The sequence below is a fragment of the Gadus chalcogrammus genome, chromosome 10, assembly GCF_026213295.1.
Source record: "Gadus chalcogrammus isolate NIFS_2021 chromosome 10, NIFS_Gcha_1.0, whole genome shotgun sequence".
NCBI lineage: Eukaryota > Metazoa > Chordata > Actinopteri > Gadiformes > Gadidae > Gadus > Gadus chalcogrammus.
Window position 1 is genome coordinate 17624841 of NC_079421.1, and position 27302 is coordinate 17652142.

The 27302-nt window shown below is 42.1% G+C and overlaps 3 protein-coding genes across 5 annotated transcripts; 2 read left to right on the plus strand and 1 right to left on the minus strand.

Annotated features, from left to right (window-relative positions):
* The first annotated feature begins 24 nt into the window (after nucleotides 1–24).
* atl3 (atlastin 3) lies at nucleotides 25–12637 on the plus strand. Its single transcript, XM_056601205.1, has 15 exons — nucleotides 25–28; nucleotides 75–265; nucleotides 1287–1502; nucleotides 2564–2698; nucleotides 4577–4681; nucleotides 4792–4842; nucleotides 5617–5673; nucleotides 5842–5934; nucleotides 7201–7339; nucleotides 8230–8357; nucleotides 8444–8500; nucleotides 9132–9203; nucleotides 9861–10052; nucleotides 10267–10506; nucleotides 10878–12637. Exons 1-15 carry the CDS (start codon nucleotides 25–27, stop codon nucleotides 10938–10940), a joined length of 1743 nt encoding a protein of 580 aa, XP_056457180.1. The 3' UTR covers nucleotides 10941–12637.
* A 1936-nt stretch (nucleotides 12638–14573) lies between these two features.
* On the plus strand, nucleotides 14574–22549 carry cfl1 (cofilin 1). Of its 3 annotated transcripts, none has more exons than XM_056600286.1 (4): nucleotides 14574–14647; nucleotides 19453–19763; nucleotides 19873–19949; nucleotides 21668–22549. In XM_056600286.1, the coding sequence occupies exons 2-4, from the start codon at nucleotides 19501–19503 to the stop codon at nucleotides 21778–21780; spliced, it is 453 nt and encodes a 150-aa protein (XP_056456261.1). In that variant the 5' UTR covers nucleotides 14574–14647; nucleotides 19453–19500; the 3' UTR covers nucleotides 21781–22549. The 3 variants fall into 3 exon arrangements, with proteins under 3 accessions (XP_056456261.1, XP_056456260.1, XP_056456259.1); XM_056600285.1 differs by lacking the exon at nucleotides 14574–14647 and adding an exon at nucleotides 14673–14782; XM_056600284.1 differs by lacking the exon at nucleotides 14574–14647 and adding an exon at nucleotides 16021–16127.
* On the minus strand, nucleotides 22430–26503 carry LOC130390376 (serine protease 23). The gene is made up of 2 exons (XM_056600283.1): nucleotides 26213–26503; nucleotides 22430–24511 (listed from the first exon to the last, which is right to left on the minus strand). Exon 2 carries the CDS (start codon nucleotides 24495–24497, stop codon nucleotides 23301–23303), a length of 1197 nt encoding a protein of 398 aa, XP_056456258.1. The 5' UTR covers nucleotides 24498–24511; nucleotides 26213–26503; the 3' UTR covers nucleotides 22430–23300.
* Between the last annotated feature and the right edge of the window lie 799 nt (nucleotides 26504–27302).

The following is a 27302-nucleotide window of genomic DNA, read 5'->3' on the forward strand; positions in this document are numbered from 1 at the left end:
GCAGGGGTTGATGTCCGCGTCTGCATGTGTAATCCGCGTCAGACGTTCTTCGTTTTGTTGATAATGTTTGAAAGCCACTGTTATCAACAAAACTTCGTTACCCATACTGCATCGGGACAGTGTGAGTACGGAAACGGGAAAGTTTCGTACTGGGGATAAAGTTTTTACAGCCTTGTTGTGTTTATGTTGCCCTCAAAGTAACTTTTTGACGTCTGTCTGGCTCATATGCTTTCGTGTTGACATCCTCTGTTTCAAAAAACTGAAGGTAAATATTGTTGATATGTTTACATTTTAAGAAGGATATGGTCTGCTTCTAATATTTATGCGTTCTAATATTGCCACGCATTCGCTTCACCAGCTAACTGGCTAAAGGATTAGCAAAGCTCAGCAGCTAGCTGTGTTGTGGGTTTATGGTTTCAGACCGCCTGACGTAGAAAATATGTCGTTGTAGATTAAGAGAAGGTCTTTTGCTTAGAAAGACGAGTTAAAATACATTTTATGTCTGGGTGTTTCAAGATGGACGTCTGAAAGCCAGTCTGGCTAGGATTGTTTTGAAAGCTTCAGGCGAACCTCCCAGCCATGTATTGCTCATATTTAACATTCAACTTGGTACTTTTTGCAAAAGTTTAACGGACATCGGTAAACTATATTAACATTTGAAAGGATTACAGTTTCTCACGGGCTGAAGCTAGCTTTAGACATGTTTTTAAATGAGTAGTCATTACTAATCCGATACCTTCAGAGCTTGAACAATGCTTCAGGTGTAACTTTGAGGTTTATGTAAAGACGGTACATTCATTGCTATAAAATGAATGGCATGTCTAGTACTATGTACCACACCTAAAGTCGAACAACCATCTGGTAAAAAAAAAAGCACTGGTCCGTAAGAATATGAGAGTATGAATCAGAATAAGCAAATATAAATAATGAAGAAAGAAGAGAAGAATAGTATAGGCCACCACTTTGTGTTGCTAATAAGCTATGGGTGATTTTGTGTCATGCAAACACCTCCCCTCCTAGAAACGTTTTACAGAGCCACAATGAAATGTATTGAACTCTAAAAGGAGGTCTGTTTATGGGTTGGAATATTTTCTATCCTCTAGCCAAATGGGAATAACAGCCATGCAACCACCCTGTAGTTGTTACACAGAGCCAAACATTGTCTCATTTAAAATGATTTCTTATCATGGGATTTCTCTGCTGTTGGCTCCCCAATGTGTGTGTGTGTGTGTGTGTGAGCGGCATGTGAGTGTCATTCTCAAATGTTTCATGTTTGACATCCACAGAGTGCTGCACTGCTAACCATGGTCCCTGGTCCAGTTCAAATCGTAACTGTGTGCAAGGAGGACCACTCCTTTGCGTTGGACACTGAGGCTTTGGGACGGATCCTTCTCGCCCCGGAGATCCGAGACAAACATGTCGTTGTTCTGTCGGTCGCCGGAGCCTTCCGGAAGGGGAAGAGTTTCCTGCTGGACTTCATGCTGCGCTACATGTATAGGACGGTACGTTTCTTCGTGGTCCCCCTGCAATGCAAATATTGCAAATGCTTATCCTGTTCTGCTACTATACCACTGAAGAATAACAAAGGGCATATAAATCTGTGTTTAAATGTATTTATTTGCATATTTTGAAGAGGCACCTGTAGTTGAATAAACATTTGAAGAGACTAGTGGAAGTAAGGTCGATTTTGACAGTGCTCAACAATAAATATTGCCCGATGGCCCGGGGCAACTAAAACGCCAGGTCGGGCAAGTAACTATGACAACCCGCTTGCCCGCTCGGGCAAGTGAAGGATTAAAATCATCCTTATAAAGTTATCCTTATGTTGCCCCCTCCCCTTGCCCACATCGGATAATGCTTGGTGAATTATTGGACTTAGGCCTACTTACTATCATTTTACTTGAGTCTTTGTTTTTATTTGATAACCACTAATAAAAAAACTATTTATATAGGGGCCAGTAAAAATGGACTTTGGGCAAGTAGAATTCAGACCCACTGGCCCGACCGGGCAAGTGGAAGAAAAACCTTAGCGTTGAGCCCTGCATCCAACTGAAAAACCCCACCCTTCCTCCACCCTTCCTCCAAAGCCACTCCTCTAGAACACATTACCATCTCGCTTGCTTACGCAATAGCACTGCCTACTCTTTCAATGAGTAATGAGTGCACCGGGTGCAATTATTTAGTTTGGCTTAATTAAATGATCAGAAGTTCAGAAGTGGTAATCACAGGTCTGTGACAGCCACAGATATCTGTTTTTTTTGGTTTTGTCAGAGCATTTGATTTATTGATCGGAGATGAGATCTAAAGAGAATTTCAACAAATGATAACAAAAATGCCTGTAAAATAAATCCCCTGCCTTGCCTTTTTAAATAAACATGATTGTTTTCTTTTTAGTGAGGTCACCACAGTCAACCAGTATAAATATACCTTATTCTGAGGTCACTTAGTAACTTATATAGGATAATAGAACATTTTGAAAGATTGTTTGAAGAGGTCTCCTTGGATAAAGAAATTGGTGAGTATGACTAAAGGTAAAATGTATTAAAAAAAATATCTTTCTCAGTCGGATGAAAACTGGCTCGGAGGGGATGAAGAGCCTCTGACTGGATTCTCTTGGAGGGGGGGCTCAGAACCAGAGACCACCGGCATTCAACTCTGGAGTGAGGTCTTTCTTGTCCAGAAGAGTGATGGAACAGAGGTACGTCAACTAGAGCCCGACCCATAAAGGATTTTTAAAGCCAATACCGATACAAATATTTGGTGATTTAAAAATCCAATATAGCGGCCGATTTATATATTTAAAAAAGAAATTCCAGAAACGCGTTGCAAAACATAAACAGATTGTCCTAACACTGGTTATTTGTAGTAATTTATGAGTCCTCACTAAAATAATAAGGTAAGTCAGTTTAAAAATAAACTTTTATTTTATTGTTTTATTGTCAGAAGAGAAAAGTACGGAACCCGTAAAGGGACATGGGGTATTCTTTTTTGGAACGTTTCACGTGAGCACGAGAAAGTAGGCCCATCTTGTACGCGTGTGTGTTTATGTATGAGTGGACGAGCGAGAAGAGCGAGCGCTAGTGTGTGTGTCAGTTCAGTGAAGTAATGAACGAGTCAGATTGTGTGTAAGAAAGATTAAAGTAGGTTTAAATCTACTTATTGGAAAATTTTTCCAATATTTTGTTTATTTCCAATAGCCTAGGCCAGAGTCCTGCACGGGTCCACTGTTTGAGAGCCGCACCCGCAAAGTTCAGCACCAGATCCGACCCGTCACCCGTGATAATATCAAAATGAAATCCGCACCCGCTAATATTTGGCCCGTTACCCGACCCGTGCCCGCGATAAATCACACAAAAGCTAAAATCATTAAAATATATGTGCTTTATTTTTAACTTGCACTATTGGAGCACGTATGGCACGTATTCCTGCTGTCGGCTCCCAGACCGTAGTCGAGGAGCACAGGGGAGACGTTTGCTCCAGGGCCGATGCTCTGTCTGGGGACACACCCTTTATTTGACCGGCAGTGGGTCTGCTTATAGGTCGGAATATCGTTGGAATGTAGCGGCCACCGATTCTTGATAGGCTGGGTACTTTATTCTTCTATCATCACAACCAGACTCGTTCATTACTTCGCTAAAAGGACACGCACACTAACACTCACTCTCCTCGCTCATCCACTCACTCGCTGACGTCACACACACGCACGCACACGCGCACGCACACGCGCGCGCACAAGTTATGATTAATAAAATGTATAGAAATACAAACTTAAGATATAAAAATGCCTAATATCGGCCCGCCGATAAATCGGTCGGGCTCTAACGTAAACTTGTGCACCTGGTGCGACGGCTTAACAATCAGGAATGTTTTTATATTTTTAGCAAATAGCTTTTTTACTAAATAACATCTGTAAGTGATGGAGAAGACAAATAGATATTTATATTATTTAGTTATCAGGTGGGAAATTACTTTTTTGCAGCACGGCAAACAATAAACTCACGATAGAGACAAACCCAGTGAACATAGTTCAAATAATAATAATACACTCATTCTAAAAAAGTTTCTTGAGGGCTGGAGTTAAAAAGGTAAAAAGAAAAGGCGCTCGACTCATTGGAAAGTCGGACGGCAGCGTGCCGGAAGGACCTCGATGGGGCTCTGTGGGACAGCGAGGCAGACTGAGGCCCTTGCTCCTCTGCCTGCCCTGGGTGTGGTGGAGCGGATGAGCGGCGTTGTCCATAATGCCCAGAAATTTGGTCCCCGTCCTCCTCGCTGCAATCACTCTCACCATGTGAAAGCCAGCCGGCCGGCCGTGCTTTCTTAGCCAGTGGGTCGGTCCAGTTGGCACGCGATTTGAATGCTGCTGTACCAACACATAACCGCATGGAACATGTGCAGCATTGTCCTGCACGCACTGAGTAACCCAAGCCTCTTTAGTAAACACGAATGGTAAAATCTCCTGATACCACTTCCTAAAATACGTTTTTTTTTACTGGGGGGGAAATCCAATCAACTTTGAGTAAGGTTTGTAATGGACTTATTATTATTTTTTAGCGCAATTTTTAATATTTTTCTGCAGGTGGCTGTGTTGTTGATGGACACCCAGGGGGCTTTTGACAACCAATCCACTGTAAAGGATTGTGCCACCATTTTTGCCCTCAGCACCATGACCAGCTCAATGCAGGTAATTTTGTATATCAATGATGCTCAATGTAATGATGTTTGATTATTGAAAAAGTGAATGGGGCCGGAAGTACCGTTCTTTAATGTGCTGTTCCTCTGTGTCTCTTCAAGATCTACAATCTCTCCCAGAACATACAAGAAGATGATCTGCAGCAGCTTCAGGTTTGTGCAATTTAACCTAGTAAAAGGACAATGATATTGTTTGAAATATAATTGTACTGGTAGAGTTCAAATTGAAATGTTAACATTTTGGTGGAGGAAATTGCCATTTTGTTTCCTTAGCCAGTTTCAGATGAGACAATGGATGCTATTCTAATTACTGTGCTTCAGTTCAGAGCGTAGGCAAATGATGACAACCTGCATGCTAAATGTGTTAGCACAAAGCAAGACTGCATAAAGAAGCGGCTAGCCTAGCTCAGAGAGCAGAGTGCACCTTAACTCTAACTAACCTTATTTAAATAATTTCCCTATAACTAACTAAAATATGTGTCTATCCCTTACTTTTCAGAATTTAGTCTAAGGTCTACTTGTTATCCTTGCACTATGTTGACTTTGTTAGCATGGAGTTTGTGCATTTGTGTATGCTTAATTTTTTATTCCATACTCATACTAAATACTAACTATTTTAGGAATGGAATTTGTCCAGTTCTTCTGGTCGCCTAAACTTTTACCTTGAAATGATTGCTCAATATTCATCCTCCCTTTAGGCGTTTCTTCATTAACCTGATGCAAATTGTGGGAAGAAGATCCAGTACAAGTAGACATTGTGTTTTTTGTCAGTTACTCAACCACTCCTTTGTATCGTAGCCAATAAAATGTTGCACAGAATTTCTTTAGGGCAAGATGTGCGTAACCTTATTCAGCTACAAGGCCACTCCATTTCCACTGAACTGTCTTCTATTTTCTAACAACCGCTGCCTTATCTCTCCCATACAGCTGTTTACTGAGTATGGACGACTTGCCTTGGATGAAATCTTTCAGAAGCCCTTCCAGGTGCCAAAACTTCTTAACTTTGTCCCAAATGTTTTTAATAACTCCCAGTAATAGTAATCAGATTGATTAGATAACATTCAGATTAATACATTTTTTAAGTCATGAATCTGGATCTATGATGGATTTAGTTTCTTCCTATTTTACTAAGGCTATTCCCTCTTTCAACAGTCCCTAATGTTCCTAATCCGGGATTGGAGCTTTCCCTACGAATACAATTACGGGATTAAAGGTGGCAAGGAATTCCTTGAGAAAAGATTACAGGTAACGTTTTTTTGCATTAGCAGTGAATTGAGCCATACGGAATAGTTTGACCAGCTTTTTAGAAATATTATCATTTGGGTTTGAAGAACTATGTTATGAATTAAATATCATAAGTGTGTGAGAAGTGTGACCCTCTCGGACACGGCAATCAATGCTCCACAAATCCACACGTACGTTGACATACCCTCTCGTTGTCGGCATCATTTGCCATCTTTTGCCAAATGAAAACGTGTTGCTGCATGTTAATTTTCTGAAAGAAATGCACGAGCCAACTAGTCCTGTGCGCACTATTCCGTGAGCATGCTAATGCTAGCAAGGCTAATAAGTCCCTGGTACATTTTGAGACGGACTTGTGATCGATTAAATGTGTCTTACCAAGTTATAGTTCCCTGGAGCAGACTTGTAATTGGTTGAACAATGGCAGCTCATTTGCTTAATCATATTTTCGCCTAAATCTGCCAATCGGCCAAACCATTTGAAATCAATCAAAATAATATAAGGTCGGGGAGTATTAAGGCGTATGTAGACAAAATTGTGGGTCAATTATTTTTAGCCATTATGGGTCCCAAATACCAAGTTTCTTTTTTTTTCTAAAACGGGGTGTTACGGTTTGACCACGAGCAAACTTTTCTCCTTACTTCCAGTCTTCATATGGCTATTTAAATTGACAACTCCCCAGGTGTTCAGGTTTGGAGTGGTTGATTTTAGCGTATTTGCCCCATTCGTTCTCCATATTGATCACATTAGTGTGGCTTGCTTTGCAACCACACTAATGAGAAAAAAACAGGACATGATTTCGGAGCAGAGTAAAACATTCACAAACTGGTGGGGGTAGAATGATAGATAGATAGATAGATAGATAAATACTTTAATAATTTATCTATCTATCTATCTATCTATCTATCATTCTACCCCCACCAGTTTGTGAATGTTTTACTCTGCTCCGAAATCATGTCCTGTTTTTTTTCTCATTAGTGTGGTTGCAAAGCAAGCCACACTAATGTGATCAATATGGAGAACGAATATTGATCACATTAGTGTGGCTTGCTTTGCAACCACATGGTGTGGAATGGCAAAGGAACCTAGGATTTGACACCTATTTAGGTTGGCATCACTCTATTATTTAGTTCTAACACGATAGCGTTGGTTATTATGTTGAAGATCATCAAAGAGACGTTAAGACATCCCACCATTGTGGGTATACTGGCCCTTTTTTATCGTCTGTCGTCAACTTGTTTCCTTCCTTCCTGCCTGTCTTTCCTTTAGGTCAAGGATGCTCAGCACGAGGAGCTGCAGACCGTGAGGGAGCACATCCACTCCTGCTTCACCGACATCTCCTGCTTCCTGTTGCCCCATCCGGGCCTGAAAGTGGCCACCAGCCCTTCTTTCGAGGGCCAACTCTATGGTGAGCTCCTCACTCTTTGCTTATAATATGAGGAAGGGCCTACCCTGCTCTGTGAAAATGTTAGATTATTGGTGTGATTGCTTGCAAGGCAGTATTCTTGTGGTATGCTGACGCTAGCACACATCAGCATGTTTGTCCAATGGCTTTACTTAAAGGAGAAATCCGGTTTAAAATGGATCTGGGATATGTTTAAAATGATAACGAGATGGGATGTTCATTTGGGAGCAGAAAAGCGCATGTAAACGCATTCTTAAATAGGCTGTTTTAGCCGATTCTACCAAAACGCTATAAACTGAGAACCATGGGGGCGTCTTGTCATGGTAAAAACAAAATCGTTATTTTAAACAACTTAAAAGGCTAGAAGTAGCCCGACACTTCTTTGATAGTATAATATGGGTCTTAAAATATAAAACGAGTCATTGAGAACTTTGTAAGTGTACAGATTGTTTATTAAAAAGTCATTTAATACACACAATACCATCAGTAGATCACCCGTCGACGCCATTTTTTTTTCAAGACTCGATAAGTAGATTGACGAACACAGAGATTGTGACATCCGTCAGCAACACACAAGCTCTGTGTTCGCCAATCTACTTATCGAGTCTTAAAAACAAAATGGTTCCCAGTTTATAGCGTTTTGGTAGAATCGGCTAAAACAGCCTATTTAAGAATGCGTTTACATGCGCTTGATCCAGTTATGCCATATAGATGCATCTGCTATGCGAAATCGAACATGCCATAACATGCCTGTTTGCTTGTTAGTCTTGCAGTCACACGTATTACCTTCCAAAAATGCAGCCTCTAATACAGTAGTAATAATAGTAATAATATACTTAATACAAGTATTAAGTATTATTCTTCCACTTATTATGATTGACATGTTTTGCTAGATGTGGCCCCAGAGTTTAAAGAGCAGCTGAGGAGCCTTATCCCTGCTCTGCTGCATCCTGACAACCTGGCCGACAAAGAGATCAATAGCAACAAGGTCACCTGCAGGGGCTTGCTGGAGTTCTTCAAGGTGATGGCCTCTCTCTCGTAGACCCGCTGCTCCATCTGAACCGGCATTCTCAGCGCTGACGTGGGGTGCTTCTTCTGTACTTGCAGGCATACATCAAGATTTACCAAGGAGAGGACTTGCCACATCCAAAGTCTATGCTACAGGTGGGTTTCAATTAACCCTTGTTTATGTTATCGGTTAAATTGTTCATACAATTTACTGTTGCTCTGAAGCAACCAAGAAATGACAGGCCGGGATTCTCCTGGGTAATTAAACTTTGCACAACTTGACAAAAAAAGACAACAGTACTGTGGGGCAACAGCGACTAGGCGGTACTGAAATAAGTTAATGCTTTGCCATTCGATCAGCATGGTCTGGGGTGACGTGCGTATACATCTGCCACCGTTTGAATAGGTTGGTGATTGATGGCTATGAACACAAACCATATCTGTGGCGTAGCTTTTAAAGGTCTGCCGATGAAATGTACACATTTCCCTATTTGATCTCTTTAGTGGTAATGCTAGAAATTATTCCCGAAAGTTCCCAAAAAATGTAAGATGTATTTCCTTTTTTCAATGAATACCCCCACATGTTGGAACTATGATTCAGGGTTCCATTAGATGACGTCAGATTTGGATCTTCCCAAATGAGACTCTGTGTCTTTTTCTAAAGGCGGAAAACAAATGCAACGTATTGTTATTACGTTATAATCACCCAGTTTTATTAACGTTATTATTGTTGTTATTTATTAACTTAACATGACGCATGTCTTTTTATTACATTCTTGTTCCAAAGGCAACTGCGGAAGCCAACAACCTGGCAGCTGTGGCAACGGCCAAAGACCAATACTACAAGAACATGGAACGGGTGGGTCAGTCGTTGGAGAAGTGAAGAGTGGAATGAATTATGCTTGCTATTGCACAGTTTTTTGTGACATTATAAGAAATGAATTTAGCCATTATAAATGGGTTTTCTGTGGATGATTACCCATGAGGAGCTTTGGAAATGGTAGTTATCTGGAATAGAGTCTGTAATTCGAATTAATTCTAGTCAGATATCAAAAAATAAATGGCTGATTCTTAGGCAAGCCTTTTGAACATTTAAGCTACTTCATTATGATCAAACTACCTTCTATAACTCTTGGGATTCCTATCTTATCTTACCTTTTTGCGCTTGCTTTAGGTGTAGGTACATCATAATGAATCTGACAACAGTTGATGGGTGACACTCTCTAGGGCTCTCTGTGCAGCGAACTTTGTTTATAGACAAATTATTAATGTATCACAAGTCTGCCTCTAAAACAACATCCCTTATTTTGCAACCCGTCCAGAAAAAAGGAGCTGAATTCATAATACGTCCAGTTACTGATTTTATATACGTCCTCAGTGTTGTCTTCTGATTGGTTCATACAAGATATCGTCCGGGATTTTATCGGGTAAGACTGCATGCGTGAAAAAGGGCTTGATTGGGTCTGGGCGAGGCGTGTGTAACACCGATCTGTGCTCTGTGCCTCCGTCTCACTAGGTGTGTGGTGGAGACGTCCCTTACGTCAGCCAGGACTCCCTGGATGAGAAGCACAACTTCTTCTTCACCGAGGCGCTCCACTCCTTCTCCTCCACCAAGAAGATGGGCGGGACCGAGTTCTGTGAGCGCTACCTTCACCAGCTGGAGATAGAGCTTCAGGAAATGTTGCAGTCTTTCACCAAACACAACCAAGTACATAAAACACACACACACACACACACATTCGTGCAGTTTTTGCGTTGCAGTGCATGTTCTTCTGAGTTTTTTTGTGTGCAAACAAAAGCAGGTAGTACCTTTCTAAAGGAAACATTAAAATCCTCTGTGAACGCTTCATCCAGTGTGTGCTTGTTGAGACTCCAAATAATGAGTTTCTTCATGTATATATTTCTTTCCTTTTTTCTTCTAGTCAAAGAACCTGTTCAGTGCCTTCCGGACGCCCGCGGTGCTGTTTGTCCTGGTGTGCTTCCTGTACGTGCTGTCGGGCCTCCTGTTGTTTATCGGTCTCTCCACGATTGCCTTTACGTGTGACTGTCTGGTGGGACTGGCCATGGTCGCCATGCTCACCTGGGCCTTCATCCGCTACTCGGGCCAGTACCGGAGTGTTGGAGGCGCCATCGACCAGGCTGCAGGTGTCATCCTGGAGCAGGTAAAGGGCTTCAACAGTCTTGGTAGTGGGTGTCGCTGGGATTCAGGAAGTTGCAAGGGCTGTTTATCAGCACTGCACATATCTATATATTTTCATAAAAGTTCTCATAAAAAAACTTTTTTTATGTAACCATCTTAAACGTTTATTGTAATTGTTTGAAACAAATATAACAAACCTTTTAATAGCGTTCTTCAATTATCCTGTGATTATCTTTGAACTATCCCCAATGGTATTCTAGATATCTGATGTAAATACTAGGTTAGTTCACAAGGGATTTGGCCACAGACTGGTTTAGAAGCCTCTATTTTTCTATGGTTAAGCCCCACCAACGTATAAAAGTTAATACTTGTTTTGCTTCTTTTTTTCCCCAGGCCACCGTTGTGGTGAATAAATCAAGAGGAACCAATGTCGCTCCAAAGATGAAATCCAGCTAGAGGGTCTCCCAACCTTCATAGTCCTGATGCAACGCAAGCAGTGCACAATACACACACACACACACACAGCACAACACACACACAGCACAACACACACACAGCACTTACATAGGCTTCTTCTTGCTTCCCCTGCAGGCAACCCCGCAGCAAAAACCTAAGTCCAGACTAGGTCATCACAGGGTGAAACTTTTGATGCTGGTTCACCAGCATCTCTTCATATGCACAATATTTTACTCTTGAGAAGTCCTATAAGGAAAGAGATCAAATTCCTGTTCAGTACAATAACTCACTGTTGTTGTGTTCCTTACTGCCGTTCTTGTACATGTTTACATTGTTCTTTACAGACAACCCTGTCTACGTACATCTTTCAGCACAAGCAGTGAGGGGTTTGGACCTTTCTATTGAATGCATGGGACCGTTGTTTGAGGACCATTGATGCAGAACAATTTGCTAGATCATGCTCACTTAATTTCCATACATACTCATTATTTTGTTGCTGTAGTTTCCAAGCTTGGTGGCCTTAAATGCATTCCAATCGCTTTCCATTATTTTGAAATGTTCGACTTAAATTCCATTTTCTACATTAACTTTTGAAATGGAAACAAAGCACTTTTGTATGTGTTTCGTATGCTGCTTTAACTAAATAAATATGCAAGTCTGAAATGGCTTTCATGTAAAATGGGTTGTTTTAAATCTGGGGACCCCAAAGATGAAAGCTTACATGCTAGACTTTCTTAAAGCTTTACAGTCAGCCAAAGAGCGTTTGGAACAGTATGCTTCTAAGCTACATATTCAGGAACTTCCTTTGTCTTTTACTGTATACATTTATATTAATAAAACAAAATACTGTTCTAAGAAAAGGTCTTATCCATGTGTAATGCAAAAACAAAATTGTATTTGTTTACTTTTATTTAATAGCAATGTAAAATTCCTATTCCATAACTGAATATTTTGGAACCTATCAGAAAAATTGTTTCATTCTTCAGAGATGCCGTTGTTTGAGTAATTTTTGAACAAACCTTTTGAACAAAGGATTGACACTAACTGATTAAGTGATGTTTGACATATCAGTAACCTTATAAGATGGAGCAGTTCTCATGATATTTCAATTGCATGTATCTATAATTTGTCTTTAAGATATTCGTATCACATTAACATTCAAATAAATCTCTTCTATGCATGTTGGTAGATTTCTATCAGAGTAAATTGGCTGTATGTAATTTATTTTCATTATATATTTCACTATATATTTCATTATCAGCCATATAATCAATAATGTTAAATTAATTTGAAGAGGTGTTTTAAGAAAAGAAAAAAAGAAAATTTTATGTTTTTCATACCAGAAAACGTCAACCAAATTTTCTCTACATATCCAATGCTTTTTGCATTCTAAAAGTAAATTCATCAATTAATGCATCTATTGAATGTTATATTTTACAAAATGATGGCCCAGGATTGAATTATTTAAAAGCTTTTATAAAATATTAAACCCAAAGGAGTTTGCCTGCGTCTGGTGTTTTTTCATTTTTAACTAGCTTAACTACCTTGACTTGGATGAAATAAGTTGTGACAGGCCCCTTCTTCGGGTTGCATATGCCCCCCGAAGCCATCATTTTTTTTTCCAAACAATTAGGAATTACTGTATTTAAAAAGAACACTCGCTTCCAGTATGTGAAATATAAATCATTATGTTTGGAGGGAAATTAGCGATACTGTTCATCATCCACTCCCTCTCAATATGTCTTATGGGGCCATGTTTCCATCACCCAGTACAGCAAGGTCGGCAATTTTTGGCTCAAGATAGGCCCATATCAACATACATTTAGCCAATCAGCGTCCTTGAATATGATACATTTATTTCCCCAAGCAGAGTCACTCTGTGGCTGAGTAAGGGACACCTGACATTATTGACATTGACAATGATGTCCTCATTTCACAGCCTCAGCTGCCCCAAAAATGTCTGTTTGTAATGGGGTTTTTGAGATGGCTCGTACGTCACCCGCACAAGTTGCAAAGTGGGAAATCTCCCAGCTTTCTTACGGCGTTTCACCGAGGCACGCCCCTTTTTGGTCGGTCCCACTCAGGATTCTGAGAGTCAACCGGGTTCAGTGAGGTTGACCATATGACTTGACAAACAAAAATGTCTGCGCCGGTAAAGAGATGTATTTTCTTTGTATTTGTACCACGTTGGTCATTTTATGTTGATTTTAAATGCTCTGACACACTTCATTACATTGCTACTTTAATCCAGTCACGAATGTATGCACTGCATGGTCTTGCTGTGCAATATTGCAATGTAAAGTTGTGTTTGTTTTCAAGCTGGTTTGCTAAAGAGACTAATCCCGCGTTTCCACTGCAGGGTGCAGAACGGTTCGGTTCGCCTCAGTCCGGTAGGGAAGGGGCGGTATAGGCCGGCTCAGTTCCGAGGTCGCGTTTCCACCGACGACAGTACCCTTTATGTTAGGCCGGATGTCGGTCGCCGTGGCAGCTACGTAAACATCGTGACAGCATAGCAGCGCGACACAGTGTAGCCTGCTCAATAAAAACAATGGAAAAGTTGAACGCGACACATTAAACCAAGAGCTACCTCTGCACATCTTCCTCCCCAAGAATGCAGAGGAACGTCTCCACCTCCTTGTTCGCCTTACCAAGCGTTTTACGCGACATGCTCATTGTAAAGAATAATACCTCGAGGCTACTGTTTGTTTGTTTTTATCCCCACGTCGCCCGGAAGTGACGATTCTGTCGACCAATCAACAGAGGGGGTGTGTAGCTCGAATCTTCCGGCACCCTTTCAGGCGTCTCAGTACCCCAACGGAGGAGTACTGAAGACGAGGGCAAAACGAGTACGGCTCAGTCCGGGTCACGCCCACTTTTGGCGATGGAAACGCAATCCGTAACACACCTTTGCGAACCGAACTGTACCGCACCGTGTAGTGGAAACGCGGCATAATGTAGCTAATAATAACAAGGACCAGCCAATGGCTCACAAAGACAAACAGGAACGCTATTTCTGCCTTCAAAACAGCTCGGAGGTTCGGAAGCTGATACGTGTCTTTGCGTAAACCTTTTTTTAGAGAGAGTCATCACTGCCCTTGGGTCTACTCTCAGAATTCCGAAAGATGAAGACAAAAGGGGGGCGTGCCTCCGAGAAATGCCTCAAGAAAGCTGGGAGATCTCCCGACTTCTGACTCGGAAGGCTGGCTTCAGAGGAATCTGGACCACAGCATTATGGTCCGAACCTCCGAAACTCCCTGAAATTCTGAGCGTTTTGAAGTGCTACAAGCCAGGAAATCACGTCACAAGAGCAGCTTGTGCGGGTGGTGTTCGAGGCATCGTACACCACCCGTTTTTGTTACACATGTTTTTTTAATATGAATATTGCCACCTACACACATGTTATAAGAGTCCAAGCTGCCAAGAGAGCTTGTCTCTCCTGACATCAAAGTGTCAAAGGCCCTTAATGGCGGTCTTATTTAACTTGAACTTTCATAAATAAAATACAAGGATCGTCCTTCTTTCATGTCTTTTCATTCCACACATTTCTGAGCACTGGGGTTTGCACATTTATATTGTGTATGATGCCACTTGAGTCTCTGGGATTGGCCGTCAGCCCCGAAAGGGACTGATCCGGGGAAATTAAACTCACCTGTGTGATCCATCAAGAGGCTCAAAATCAAGGACCGTATGGAGACAGAGAGGGAGAGGTATGTGTTGTTGGAGCCATTTTGTATAAACCTGTCTTTTCTTTTGGGATTTAATAGTAACTCGTGGATTTTAGGAACGCTGCTGGTGGATTGCCTTTGTGTGTCAGATGATTACTCGGCCTCTACACGTTCAGGGTGATTGCCTAATTTTTTATACTTTTTATAATCAAACATTAGATCCTTACATTTAGAATAACATGTTAGGAAAATTCGGCATCTCAATCTTGCACATTTGGGTAATATAATGCAGATTCTGTAGGCCTAAATATGTTTTCAGAAGTTCCTTGCTGTAGGGGAGCCCCATTTGTTTTTTATTTACCGTATCCGTAGATTCCAATTGCTGGTGTCAACTTGACATCACTTTTCTCAAATCAAACACCTGAGGTGTTTTTCACGGATCTAGATTATTTTTCTATTAAAGTTCCCAAAGTAGGGGCCCTAGAAAAAGGATCTTGGATAGGGCACCACAAAAGCTAGATACGGCCCTGGTTGTGACGTAAGCCTGTGTAGTTGGTTTGCGGAAGGCTGCAATAATAATGCACGTCAGATGTATGTTATAACTTCCTGGTTCCCCTACCCTGTATGATTGTATGCGTTTACTCCCTCCTTCGCTTTTCGCTCGATTCATGATATGGCTTCATTGTCTATTCGCGCATTGATCTCTCGAGTGAAATCTGCTTTGGTGAAATTTGTGTCCCTTGTTTCCTTATATGGTGATCGGCGTCGTGGCCCGCCTTGTTGCCAGGCGCGCGCACCGCTGCCGCTGCCATTTACTTCCATATTTGGAAGTGAGTGAAGTTTGGAGGGTGGGGAGAGGGCTAGAGAGGCGAATGAGCGAGTGAGAGTATTTTCTCCGTTACCTTTTTTATGCACTTGTCTGCAGAATATTGGTCAAAAAGACTTGGCATTTTTCCAGGTCTCAGTCATATACTGGCATACTCATTAATAGTTTTAGTATTAAATCTTTCCAACCCTGTTTAAATTCTCAAATGATTAAACGATAAAGTAATATAAAATATAATGCAGAAAAGTAAATTATTTTAAATTAAGCGTACATTTATGATACAAACGCATAATTCCTATACATTCCAATCAAGAGTTACAATTTATTGTAAATCTTATCCTAAAATAACACTTATTTTATCATATATAAATGTGATTGCAGCATCTTAGCAAATTGTCATTATCGATTATTAGCGGTTTATGGTATTAGCCGAGGACCCATTAATTGCCGTAATAATTATATAAGCAAAAATAAAATATTAATATCTGTGCTATGTTAAATGTTTCTAAACGATAAAAAAAATTCTGCAAGGAATCAATCGGACAATTATCTGACATTTTGCGCGTTCACTGTGTTCGCGGTTGCGCGCATTGAGGCGCGTTCATACAGGGCATTCAGTGTGTGAGCGAGACCGACTATTCATCATAGCCCATTCAATTCTACAAAGACGCTGACCAATTCAGAGAGACAGCCATGGTACGTTTAACACCGATTTCAGCCAAATATTCTGTATTTCCTCTCTTGTATAGGTACTGAAGACATTTTGGAAGAGTCTGAGCTTTAAATTAAGTTTGGTACAAGAAAGTTGGCATTCATTTGGTCATGAAAATGGCAAGCCGGCCAGTGTCCAGATACCCAGTGTCTTTGGTGCAGGAACTGCTAGCGTGTGAGCTAAGGACTTAGCATCAGTGACGGATGGCGTTTGGACGTTGATATTCGACAAATTGGGAATTTTGTTACGTTATTCTTGTCGTTGAGAAAAATGGTAGACACTGGTTTCATAATATTCATGCCTGTCGTCTTATATTTATGAAATAACGGACTACCGGTCGAAACGCCTGGCGCCATTTCCTTCCTCTCCGTCTAGCCGACAAAAGCGTTCTGAAGGGCCTCTCCTGTTCCGTTCGTACCGCCGCTGTTGACGTGCTCCTCCAATTCTATTCTTTCCCACCGCTCTGCATCCTGTCTCTGGGCTAGTGCCTGGCAGGTGCATCGCTTGTCCGTGCCCTTGGCTTTAATTTCGGCGGCGAAGCCCAATTTCGCCCGTGTCTGTTACTTGAGGCTAGCATTATCTAGGCGGAAAATGACACCCGCTATGGCTGATGTTAGCTAGGCGGCAGTGATTTTCTGCTTCTTTGTCTGCATACGGCATCCGGTAGGGAAATGTCTGTTTTCTACGACCAGATACATGTCATGGTTTGACTACCGACGCCTCGAAAGGATGCTCAAATTGTCGAGTTCGGTCAGGTGATAAATGGAGCGGGATTGTGTGACTTGGCGGTCCATAATGCGGACCGAGGTTCTCCTTATATAGGAAGCTAGCGCACATGTGCAGGGTACTGCGTTCATGGCCCCACCCTGAATTTGGTGCAAAGACCATTCTTGTTGTTGACGTGTATTGATTGCAGTGGTGGGGGATACATTCTGTGAATAATCCCGTAGTATACTATGAAGCCCCTTTTCAATTATGTTTGTATAAAAAAACATTTTTTAGAAGGATGTCCATTATATCACCCATCCCATTGGGTTCCGCTAGCTTAAGCTAACGGGCCTTTCCTACGTACTTACCGGCTGGTACTACGCATCTAATTTGTACACGGAATGAAAGCCACAAGATGCAATCAAGTCATGTGAGCTTTTTAGCATTGGGGAAACAAATGCATACCTCATGCTTTACAGATGATATGTCAGACTTAAGAAATCATCCATTCTTTATTATGTTAATAATCCTTTACAGAAGCACTTGTCTTTTTTTTTGTCATCGTTGTGACAGAATACATTAAGTGATGCGAGTATACATGTAAAGTATACCGTTTTGGTTAGCATTTTAATGACCCCTGGTGTTATTATTATACGCTTTTGTGCATTGTGGACGTCAATGTCACTTATTTCCGTTCCGTCTCTTCAAGTTCTAATTTGAATCGTTTTGCTACAATGTCGATTGTTTTTGGGTTTAATCTTCGTGACTGACGGAAGGCTTTTGCAATACAAAAGTTATAATTAGATTAATATTAAAATGGCCTCGTCTATTTTTGGTTTTTGATGGCCTATTATGATTTTTAGTTCTCGCGTATCCAAGCATTAAGGTAAACATATTGATAATTGAATTAAATCTGTAACTAACCCTTTATTAAAGTCACCTGCATAGCTGGTTGCAATAGGCTGTCTCTGTAGTAAGGATCATTAATCGGTCCCGACAACTGATTTTCTTTCTAACTGAGATGGAGCTATTTTGCATGCATAGTGACTCGACACGTTTTTTTAACTGCAACCTACACGACGCCCACCTCCGTTTTTGAGTTTTCCTCTCAAATGCAGCATTATTCATCCTTTAATTCTGTAGTATTTAGGGCTTCACCAAAAGTAGTACCTACAGCTTAATATGTAATTCTTTATTCCGTCATAAATGTAATCTTTAATCAAGCCACCTTGAGCAAACATGTTGTACCAGCCCACACCCTCTGTAGGCCTTCCGCCAAAGTGGGTCAGTTGGTAAATGCATGTCACTCGATGACACGCAGCACTTTTCTTGAATGCTCTATTGATTTTCAGCCTTCTCTGTAGGATGCCAGTGTTGACCTACGCTCACAACTATTTCTTGGGATGACTGTAGTTTCCCCCCATGCACACCATTTCTTGCTCGGTGGGAAATCTAGTGTTTGGTTGAGACTCTGCCCTTAAGAAACATGGTGGGATATCTGTTAAGGGGCTTTGCAGCCTCAGAAACTGTCCGCCCTGTCTCAAAACGTATGTTTAAATGTCCCCAAAGGGTAATGGTGAGTCACCTCATTGGGTAGACGTGACTTAAGTTACGTTTCAACAATGCCCAATTGTCAGTTAGTCCTGCATTCTTAAGCTAATGCCTAGCCGCAGCTACACCCAGAGGAGCTTCCTGATGGCTGCAATGTCGCGTGACATTTCAATGTTCACTTGAATGTGGATAATGTTATTTAATAAGACTCTTTCTACCTGGTGTCTGGTGTTCTAATCACCATACGGACACACCCATTTCGGTTTTCTATTGCGCACCAATATTACATATGGACTTTGGCACTGATAAGTGGACGGCCAGATTACTACTTTGAGGAAATTGTACAAGTGTTAAGTCAGCTATGTAGCTATATTTGGGATTGGTACATTTTAGTTCGTACTCTTATTCAGATAACATGCAGAATGTTGACATCTGAAGTTAACACTATTTTAAATATTGTGAGCAACAACTTGGAGCTGCAACTTCAATTCAATTCTTGTCAGGAGCTGTGAGATTAGGTCACATGTTTTCCTCAGAGGCCCCCACTTCTGGTTAGTTGACATCCAATTTTTTAGTCAAATGTCAGCAGTGATGCAATTTCCATAATGTTTTGGCTGCCAGATCATAAAATAGGTCATGTAATCTTAGACTAACGATAAAATCTGAAGTGGAAGGGTGAAATTTAGAATAAAATTGATTAACATGTGAGCAAACTTGATTAGTTGACTACCGCCTTAGCCTGACAAATCAATTTAAGCCCCAAAATGCATTCACCCCAGTGATGTCCCGTCCCCACCCAACCGATTAAATTATTTATGAATGACGCTTTTCATTGTCTGTTTTTATTGCTGCAGGTTGTATGCAAACCTGTTAATTATTAACCGACTACAGGTTGTACAAGTTATGAGATGAGGTTTGGCAGCAAAACCCAAGAAAGTGCAGGCCAACATTTTGGTTTGACTATAATTTCATATGCACTAGCTGTTCCACTTCAGCATGAAGGGCCCAGTATTTCACTTGTGTGTTAATGAAGGCTTTACCTCCATACAGGCCTCCGGTGTCACAGTCACAGATGACGTTATCGCGGTCTTCAATGACATGAAGGTGCGCAAGGCACAGGCGAACGAGGAGGACAAGAAGAAGAGGAAGAAGGCTGTCCTGTTCTGCATAAGCCCCGACAAACAGAACATCATTCTGGAGGAGGGCAAGGAGATCCTCTGCGGGGACGTCGGCACCACGGTCAAGGACCCCTACCTGGAGTTTGTAAAGATGCTGCCCAGTGACGACTGTCGCTACGCCCTCTACGACGCCACTTATGAAACCAAGGAGACCAAGAAAGAAGACCTGGTCTTTATTTTCTGGTGAGCACACAGGTCTACACACAGGGCGTTTTCGTTTGGATCCCGTGCATTCGTGGGTTTTGTCTTCGCCTGTGTTAACCGTTGTGTCACATTTCTTTAACTTCCATAGGGCCCCAGAAACTGCCTCCATGAAGAGCAAGATGATCTACGCCAGCTCAAAAGAGGCCATCAAGAAGAAGTTTTCAGGTAATTATGGGAAATTATTTCAAATATTATATAATGTAGTTACTGTTATTGAATTTATATTGTTAATGTATAGGAGTTTTTTCAAATAGCCTGGTTTAAAGGCCAAATTATAAGAGTCTGGCCTTTTGCTTTAAAAAATTAATTTGAAGCCGTGCCATGACCAAAGCCATCTTCAGCCTATCCGATTCTCGTACTGACACCAACGGAATAAGCTGATGCATCTCTTTCAGATTCCAAATAAAGTGTGCTCATGTCTTTTCATTTGTTAAAAATCCAACAGCCCAACATTAAAATGGGGACATTCTTGGATAGAACTATCACTGTCGTATTAAATAAGGAGTGTATCTCAAAATGTCAAAAGCTTGTTCCATTTCTTACATGCCCACTCCTTTCATTTGAGGCTAGAGAATCTGATCTGATGTCAGCCCATCAGTTGGATGTTCTTGAGGTTGCAGACATTAATAGTAGAATAAGATGAAAGTTGGAGAACTTGCGTTGCAAGATGAGCGTGAATAGGCAAGGTCAATTGATGACCCAAATCAGAGCTGCTTCCATGCAGAATACGGAGGAGAAATGCTGAGATGCAAGGCCTGTGTTCTCAATCTGGCCACGCGTGCGTCTCCTGGTGAACGTCCTAGTCGAGATCACCCTGTATAGGCAAACGATACCCGGATACAATGCTGATTTTAATAATTCCTTTCGGCTTATACATCTAGTTTATCCTGCTTACACAAAGTTGGCAAGCTTATTGATATCAAATTTCATCTCTGCTCTATTGCTCAAACAGGCCTAGTCTTATACTGGATATGTTATTGTGTCATATGTATAAAAGGACTGCAGTACCCCCACACCATATAAAACACTTTTAAAATGTAGCATGAACTGTGCTGGAGTCTACTTGTCCACAGGCTCTATAATAATCCCATGTTATATAAAAATCTGTGCACCAAGTGGTCTAAAGCTGAGGCTAAACGGGCCAGTCTATGAAAAAGGTCATTGCATCTTGCCTGTTGCCTCACATGTGACTCCAATCAATCATTCGTTAAAAAAATCAAACATTAGAACCCTCCTTCTTGTACAACAGCCACCTCTGATTGGTCCGTGCACACGTCGGTTTGAGCAACCGGTGATGACAAATCCCAGACCCTTTTGCAAGGAAATAATCATTTCGACACATCACATGAGAAACCCTTCTATAAAGGGAAACGTCGTACGGGCTGTTGGTGGTCATGTATAGTTTAGGGGAAGAGGGGCTTCCTGTTTATAAAGCTCAACGACGTTATGGCTTTCTTCATTCACACTTATTTATGTAATTTCTCTTCGATTCAGCCAGAGCATTTGATGGAACATTCTGATTATTTTGAACAATACTGTTATCGCATTAATACCCAGAACCCTAATAGAATGACTGAAACAATAATATGCTTAAATATATTGGCTCATACATCTGACTGTTTCTGTTGCCTAGCAACTACTCAAACGAACTGCTTAGTGTTGATGTCGTATTCTGCTCTAAAGGGAGTCGCACACTGGACTACTGTCCAATGACCCACCATATTCTTTACATTTGAAACCTCTTATTTCCAATGGGAGCACTGTGAAACTGTGAAACACTATAACTTTAAGCACTCATTATATCAAATGAGGGGTTAAAGAAAAGACCCGCCTGATCCAAAAAGGCCTATTGTAACATGACTCTTTTGTTTGCCTCTTTTCAGGTATCAAGCATGAGTTGCAGGCAAACTTTCTGGAGGAGATCAAGGATCGGCGCACACTGGCTGAGAAGCTCGGAGGGTCCGCAGTAATAACCCTAGAGGGAAGCCCACTATAAATCCTGGCTTCCACCGAGGGCACACGTCTGATGGGTTTAGCTGTTCATTCCAGTATAGTTGGCGCAGGGGCAAAAGCAGATCAGGGATCATCTTGGGAGGCGGGGGGGCTTTGGGGAGGGATAGTTTGGGTGGGAGAGGGTTGAAGTGACAGTTTAAAAAACGACTAAATAAATCCACAATGGCAGGCTGTCATTCCAGTTCACACAACATAATGAAGATGAACAAAATATGTGAGGAAAAAAAAAAGTAATTCAAGTGAAGGATGATGACTTAAAAATATACACATGGTTTAAATGTTTGAAGGGACGAACAACTGTTAAAAGTCCAACTATTAATCCCTGAAAATTAACTGTTCCAACTACCTTTTTTGCCAAACTTCTAGTTAAGTTTTACATGTGTTTAGTTGAGGCTAGATGTAGAACAATCCAATTTTATCTTTTTTTAATTGCACAAAAGTATCAAACTCTTATGGGGAACAGCTGAATTCTATATATATATTTTGTTTTCTTTTCGAACCATGAAAATTCCAAAAACACTTGAGTGATTCCATTTTTATTTGCAATTCCCAGTTTAAAAATAGAAGGCATTTCGTGTAGTAAACAAGACCCATTCCATTTACTTGTTCAACTGAGTGGTTCGAAAGTCTCAGTGGTGTTCTGACGGTCAGATGGGAAGCGACAGATATGAAGGGCATGTGTTCAGATTGAATATTGAAGGATGTTTTGTATCGTCTCCTTATCTCTAATTAAAAAAAAAGCACTAAACAAATACCTTTTTGTCTTGTACTTTTGTGCCCTTCTTCCATTTCATTCTTTAATTCAACATTAAGTTACACCAAATCATTAATTGAGTACTTGTCATAGTAATTAGTGGTGTTGTGCGCTTGCTCTGAAAGAGTTTTGTATAGAATGTGCCTGATGTTCCCTGGATTTGATTGGTTGTAAAACCGTTGGCGACCACACGGTGTCGCCCTACACAATTCCAGAAACCTGAATTGAAGCACTTGCAGCAAAATACATGCAATGATTAAAACGTTTTTATTAAAATATATCTAAGCCTTTACAAATAAAATGTAACCATCTCACTAGAAACTCTTTCTTGGCAGTAAGGCCCATATGGATAGCCAATTCTAAACACATTTTTCTGTGTCGACTCTCCATACATACCTAAAATATAAAATGAATGACCACCCCAATGAACACATTTAAGGAGCATCAGTTAAATTTGTAAGGCTGACCGCCTCCAATTTCTGCAACCATATTTGGAAAAAAAAAGGCCATGTGGACGTGGACCGGTTTGGGCACAAGAAAAGAAGCATTGTTCTACATTTTCCTTCTAGAAAGTGGTACTGTTTAATAAGGTGGAAATTCTGACAGCTCGGTTAATCCGCCAGTAAGGAAAATGGCTGTTAAGACTTCATCATTAGCAGACATGTTAAATAACAACCCGAGGGTCCACTGTTTTTCTTCAACATCAGAAATCCACATTCCACTGAGTCCATACGATCCATGGAGTGCTCTCAGTCGTGACTGCAGCCCAGCTGGTTCCCGTGCACCCAGTAGCAGATCTGAGCAAACTTGAGCGGCGTGAATCGCACGGCCACGTTGTAATCCCGGTTCTCCCCGTCGATCTCCAGCCACTGGTGTCCCGAGAAGATCCCGATCACTTTCCTCTCCCACCGCTCCAGGGTACTGTCCCACACCCGTCCGTACACCCCCGAGCCACTGGCCCCCGGCCGTGCGTCGCAATGCTGGTAGATGAGGTCGTTGGATTCGTCCTCCACGGGGCAAAACCTGTAGACCAGCTCTCCAGGCCGGTCGCTGTCGAAGCCGGAGAAGTGAATACGTTTCCCTGCCAGGTCGTCGGACGAGGGCGTCACGGCCAGACGCATGAAGGGCCTCCGATGGGGCCAGCGTAGCTCCAGCAGGGCGTAGTCAAAGTCCATGCTGACCTCCTGGGGACCCTGGATCCAGCCCTTGGGCACGCGGGTGCGCTTCACCCTGACCCAGCGCACCAAGGGTTTCCTGGGATCTGATTGGTTCCTCCACGGCCTGGTGCCGTTGACGTACGGCGGGGTGAGGAACCCGACCCTGAGCTTCCGCGCTCCCTTGACGTAGTCCTTCCCGTCGTGGACGCAGTGGGCGGCGGTCAGCACGTGGCGCTGGGACACCAGCACGCCCGTGCAGCCGGTGGAGATGCGCACCGCCGTGGAGAAAGGGTAGTCCAGCAGGAAGTTCTCCCCGCGGATGTTAAAGCGCCCGTCGGCGCCGTAGATCTGCCGTCTCACACGTCTGTGACGCCCCGACCCGACCTGACGCCTCAGCCGCCGCTTCGGCGGCGTGCGGGCGGAGAGGCGGACGCGGCCCTCCTCCTCGTCCTCTCCGTCGCCGTCCACGTCCACGGCGGTAAGGGTGCGAGAGCCGTCCGAGTAGAGCGTCTCGAAGGCCAGCTTCTGGCTGAGGTCCTCGGGCTGGGCCCACTGCTCCGCCCGGTGGAAGCAGCTGGCGTTGCAGTGGGTGCTGAAGTCCAACTGGGTCCGGGCGCTGAAGCGGGAGCGGGTGAGCCGTGTGGGCGAGTGGGGCACCAGCGAGGGGACGTGGGCCGGGTGAGGGCTGGTGGGGGGCAGGGCCGCCTGCGAGAGGGGGAGGCAGAGCTGTAGCGTCAGCAGCCAGGTGAAGAGGTGAGCCAGGGGAGAGGCGCGACGGGGTTTCACCATGATGACGGAAGACACTGGAAACACAGTAAGGAGGGCGGGAAAACATACAGTCACTGTAAAGGTCAAGGATCTATGTAGCAAAACATATTGGGTTGCATTACTGTTGGCCCTTGAACCGTTTCACATTGATCATTTTTACATGCTTGGTTGATTTTATAGCGTTTGCGAGTGACACCAGCAGCACTCAATGTTTTATGATGTAATGCCGTCTCATTAAATCTGGAAACAATGGTTCTCTTGTGGTCTGGGGTAAGGATTGTCTGGTAGCCTAAATAGGACTTTACCCAAAAGGATTTGAATATTGGTTGTGTACAACAATACACATTTGGGCCATATAATAGGAATGTATACATATTCTATAAATTGAATACAAATAAAAACTATGATCCAAGTTGTAAGAGTTACATTCAAACAAAGCAATGTTTGAGAGTAAGACCGGTGTTCTTGTCGTGCTATGCCACTATGAACTGGATCTGCTTTCTCTTTAACAGAGCAGATGGTTGAGAGTGGTGTTTGGGTTGAAAACAGAGATAAGGTCTATGGTGATATTCGATCCTGTCTGGAAGAATATGTACCCTGAGGGACATTGGCAGCAACAGAGCAGGTGTTTGGGAGTGAAATAGGGGGTTAAAGCAAGTCAAGGCAAGGCAGCAGAAGAGAGCATTCGATATACAAAGACAAGGTGGGGCCCTTTATATGGCTCCAGTCATTCAAGAGTCAAATAAGCAGAACTGCCTTCATCAAACTGGGGTGAACCATAAAGAAATGAATGGCTTTAATGTTTTGTAGAGATCTTTCAAGTTTCTTGCATGGTCATAATTCAGAAGGGTGGATTTTGGAGGACATATCTCCAATCATTCCTCATAAATCTCAGCACTGGAGTGTCAGCAAAACAAAATTAAAGTTGTGGTTGAAGAAGATAGCAATGCGAAGTCGCTGGAGCACAAAGTGTACACTGTCGCATGAGCCTGGGAAATATGTGACCGTGATATCACCAGGTTTCAATGTCGTTGTCATACTCTGGGAAGCAGATGGCCCCTCTTTCATTAATGAAATATGTTGACATACCCAGTCATATAATCAGCATATTATGCTATTACAGAGATGCTGTATAGAGTTGTTGTGTTGGTTACTGGGATCATTCTTAGAATCAGGCTGTAAGTGAGCAAATGTGATGCTTAAGGGTTTCAAACAAAGTCGAAAGTAAGCAAGTCTGTTTAATTCATATTAACTTGATTGATTTAATTGGTCTCTTAACTAATGAGTCTATAAGCATTGACTGAGGAACACAGTATGTGTGCGGGTGAACCACAGGTGTGAATGTACAGATCCACTGTAACTTGCTATTCGCAAATAGATTCAGAGCAGTGTTTCCCAATCCATTAGATCATTTAAATTATTTAATCTTAAGTAATCCTGTACTATGAATGAAAAACTATGTTAGAGCCCTCCTGAGCACCAACTGAGGTATCAACTACGTGTATATGTAATGTAACACTGGTCACTGTCTTCTGAGTTTACCGTTCCTAAAGACAACATACAGTGTTTACGTTTCTCTGCCTCTATTGTGATGCAGAATGCCTATAGACGTGATCTCCAAGCAGTGCACCTCAAGCCACGCAATTATGCTACTGACCAAATAAACTTATTTTAGCCTAAGAACAAGTAAGGAGTAAACATACAGTATAAAAAGGATTCTGTATTTTATACATTACCTCTAAACAGCGATGAAAGCCGGTGTTCACATCCCAGTTGCGTCAACTTTCCACACAAATGCACTTTGTATCAGAATTTGCCAGGTTTTCAACATGTCTACTGTGTGACGGATCACTATTCCCGTCGTCTATATATTTGTCCAAACGAAGGACAAATCACACCTCTAGTAGTCCGTAGGTAAAAGGAAGCCAGATGCCGGGGTGTAATTAACGTGCCTATCTCGATTCGGGTCCCCCGAAACCTGTTCAGTTGAGAGGCGCAAATAAATATCTGTCTGAAAAGACTTTCCTCTCTCCCTCCCTCCTAATGCTGGTGCCCCGCCTTCGCCTGGCTACTGAAACTGTGACTCTCTGAACAATCAGCCTGGCTGGCTGGAGATGAGCGAGGGCAGATAAGGCCCTCTCCAGCATTCAAAGTGCGGAGAGGGCATTTAAAGTGCGTTATTTAACGGCCTGCTGCCGTTAAATAACGTATTGTCTGTTTCTTTGTTAATATTCGTAATGACTGGCAAACTTGAATTTAATTAGCTTTACTGTCCTTAACAGAAAGACCAAAATAAACCTCGCCAAAATAAACTCGGGGTGGGCATTTTCTGAAAAAAGAAAGTCCTAGGTACTGGTTGGTCGATTGCATGTGTATCTCGGACTGCTACCTATCTGCAGATATTTTAGTGGTGAAAGTTAGCTTTGCAGAGAAAACAATCCAAACCAATGGCAAAACAAATCGCAAAATTTTGCATATATCAGTGCAGTGCACTTTTAGAGACCAAAAATTGCATTTTTGCATACAAATTAAAAAAGCATATTATGTAAAGGGGAGATAAGGAGGAGAAAAGGTCCCTGTGGTCCCGTGTGACAAAAGGGGGGCGCTATAACTTCTGGTCTAACCTAAACGGCCAAGCCTTCACCGTGTTTGGCAAACATTTCTGAACTTAGTATCCTTAATGTACATGCATCCTTTTGGCTCAAGGACCATCTAGATACATTTTTGCTGTAACTTGAACGTTTTGGGATACCTTGAAAACATCTTGAAAACTGAACCGTAAAATCGATGACCCAAAATGTGGTAGGCCTACACATGCTACACATT

Bases quoted from the DNA above. Each gene is read 5' to 3' on its own strand.
- atl3 (XM_056601205.1), top strand. The intron at 266-1,286 runs GTAAATATTGTT...TGACATCCACAG, and splicing joins TCTGTTTCAAAAAACTGAAG to AGTGCTGCACTGCTAACCAT. The intron at 8,358-8,443 runs GTGATGGCCTCT...CTGTACTTGCAG, and splicing joins GCTTGCTGGAGTTCTTCAAG to GCATACATCAAGATTTACCA.
- cfl1 (XM_056600284.1), top strand. The intron at 19,764-19,872 runs GTGAGCACACAG...TAACTTCCATAG, and splicing joins GACCTGGTCTTTATTTTCTG to GGCCCCAGAAACTGCCTCCA. The intron at 19,950-21,667 runs GTAATTATGGGA...GCCTCTTTTCAG, and splicing joins CATCAAGAAGAAGTTTTCAG to GTATCAAGCATGAGTTGCAG.
- LOC130390376 (XM_056600283.1), bottom strand. From the start codon at position 24,497: ATGGTGAAACCCCGTCGCGCCTCTCCCCTGGCTCACCTCTTCACCTGG.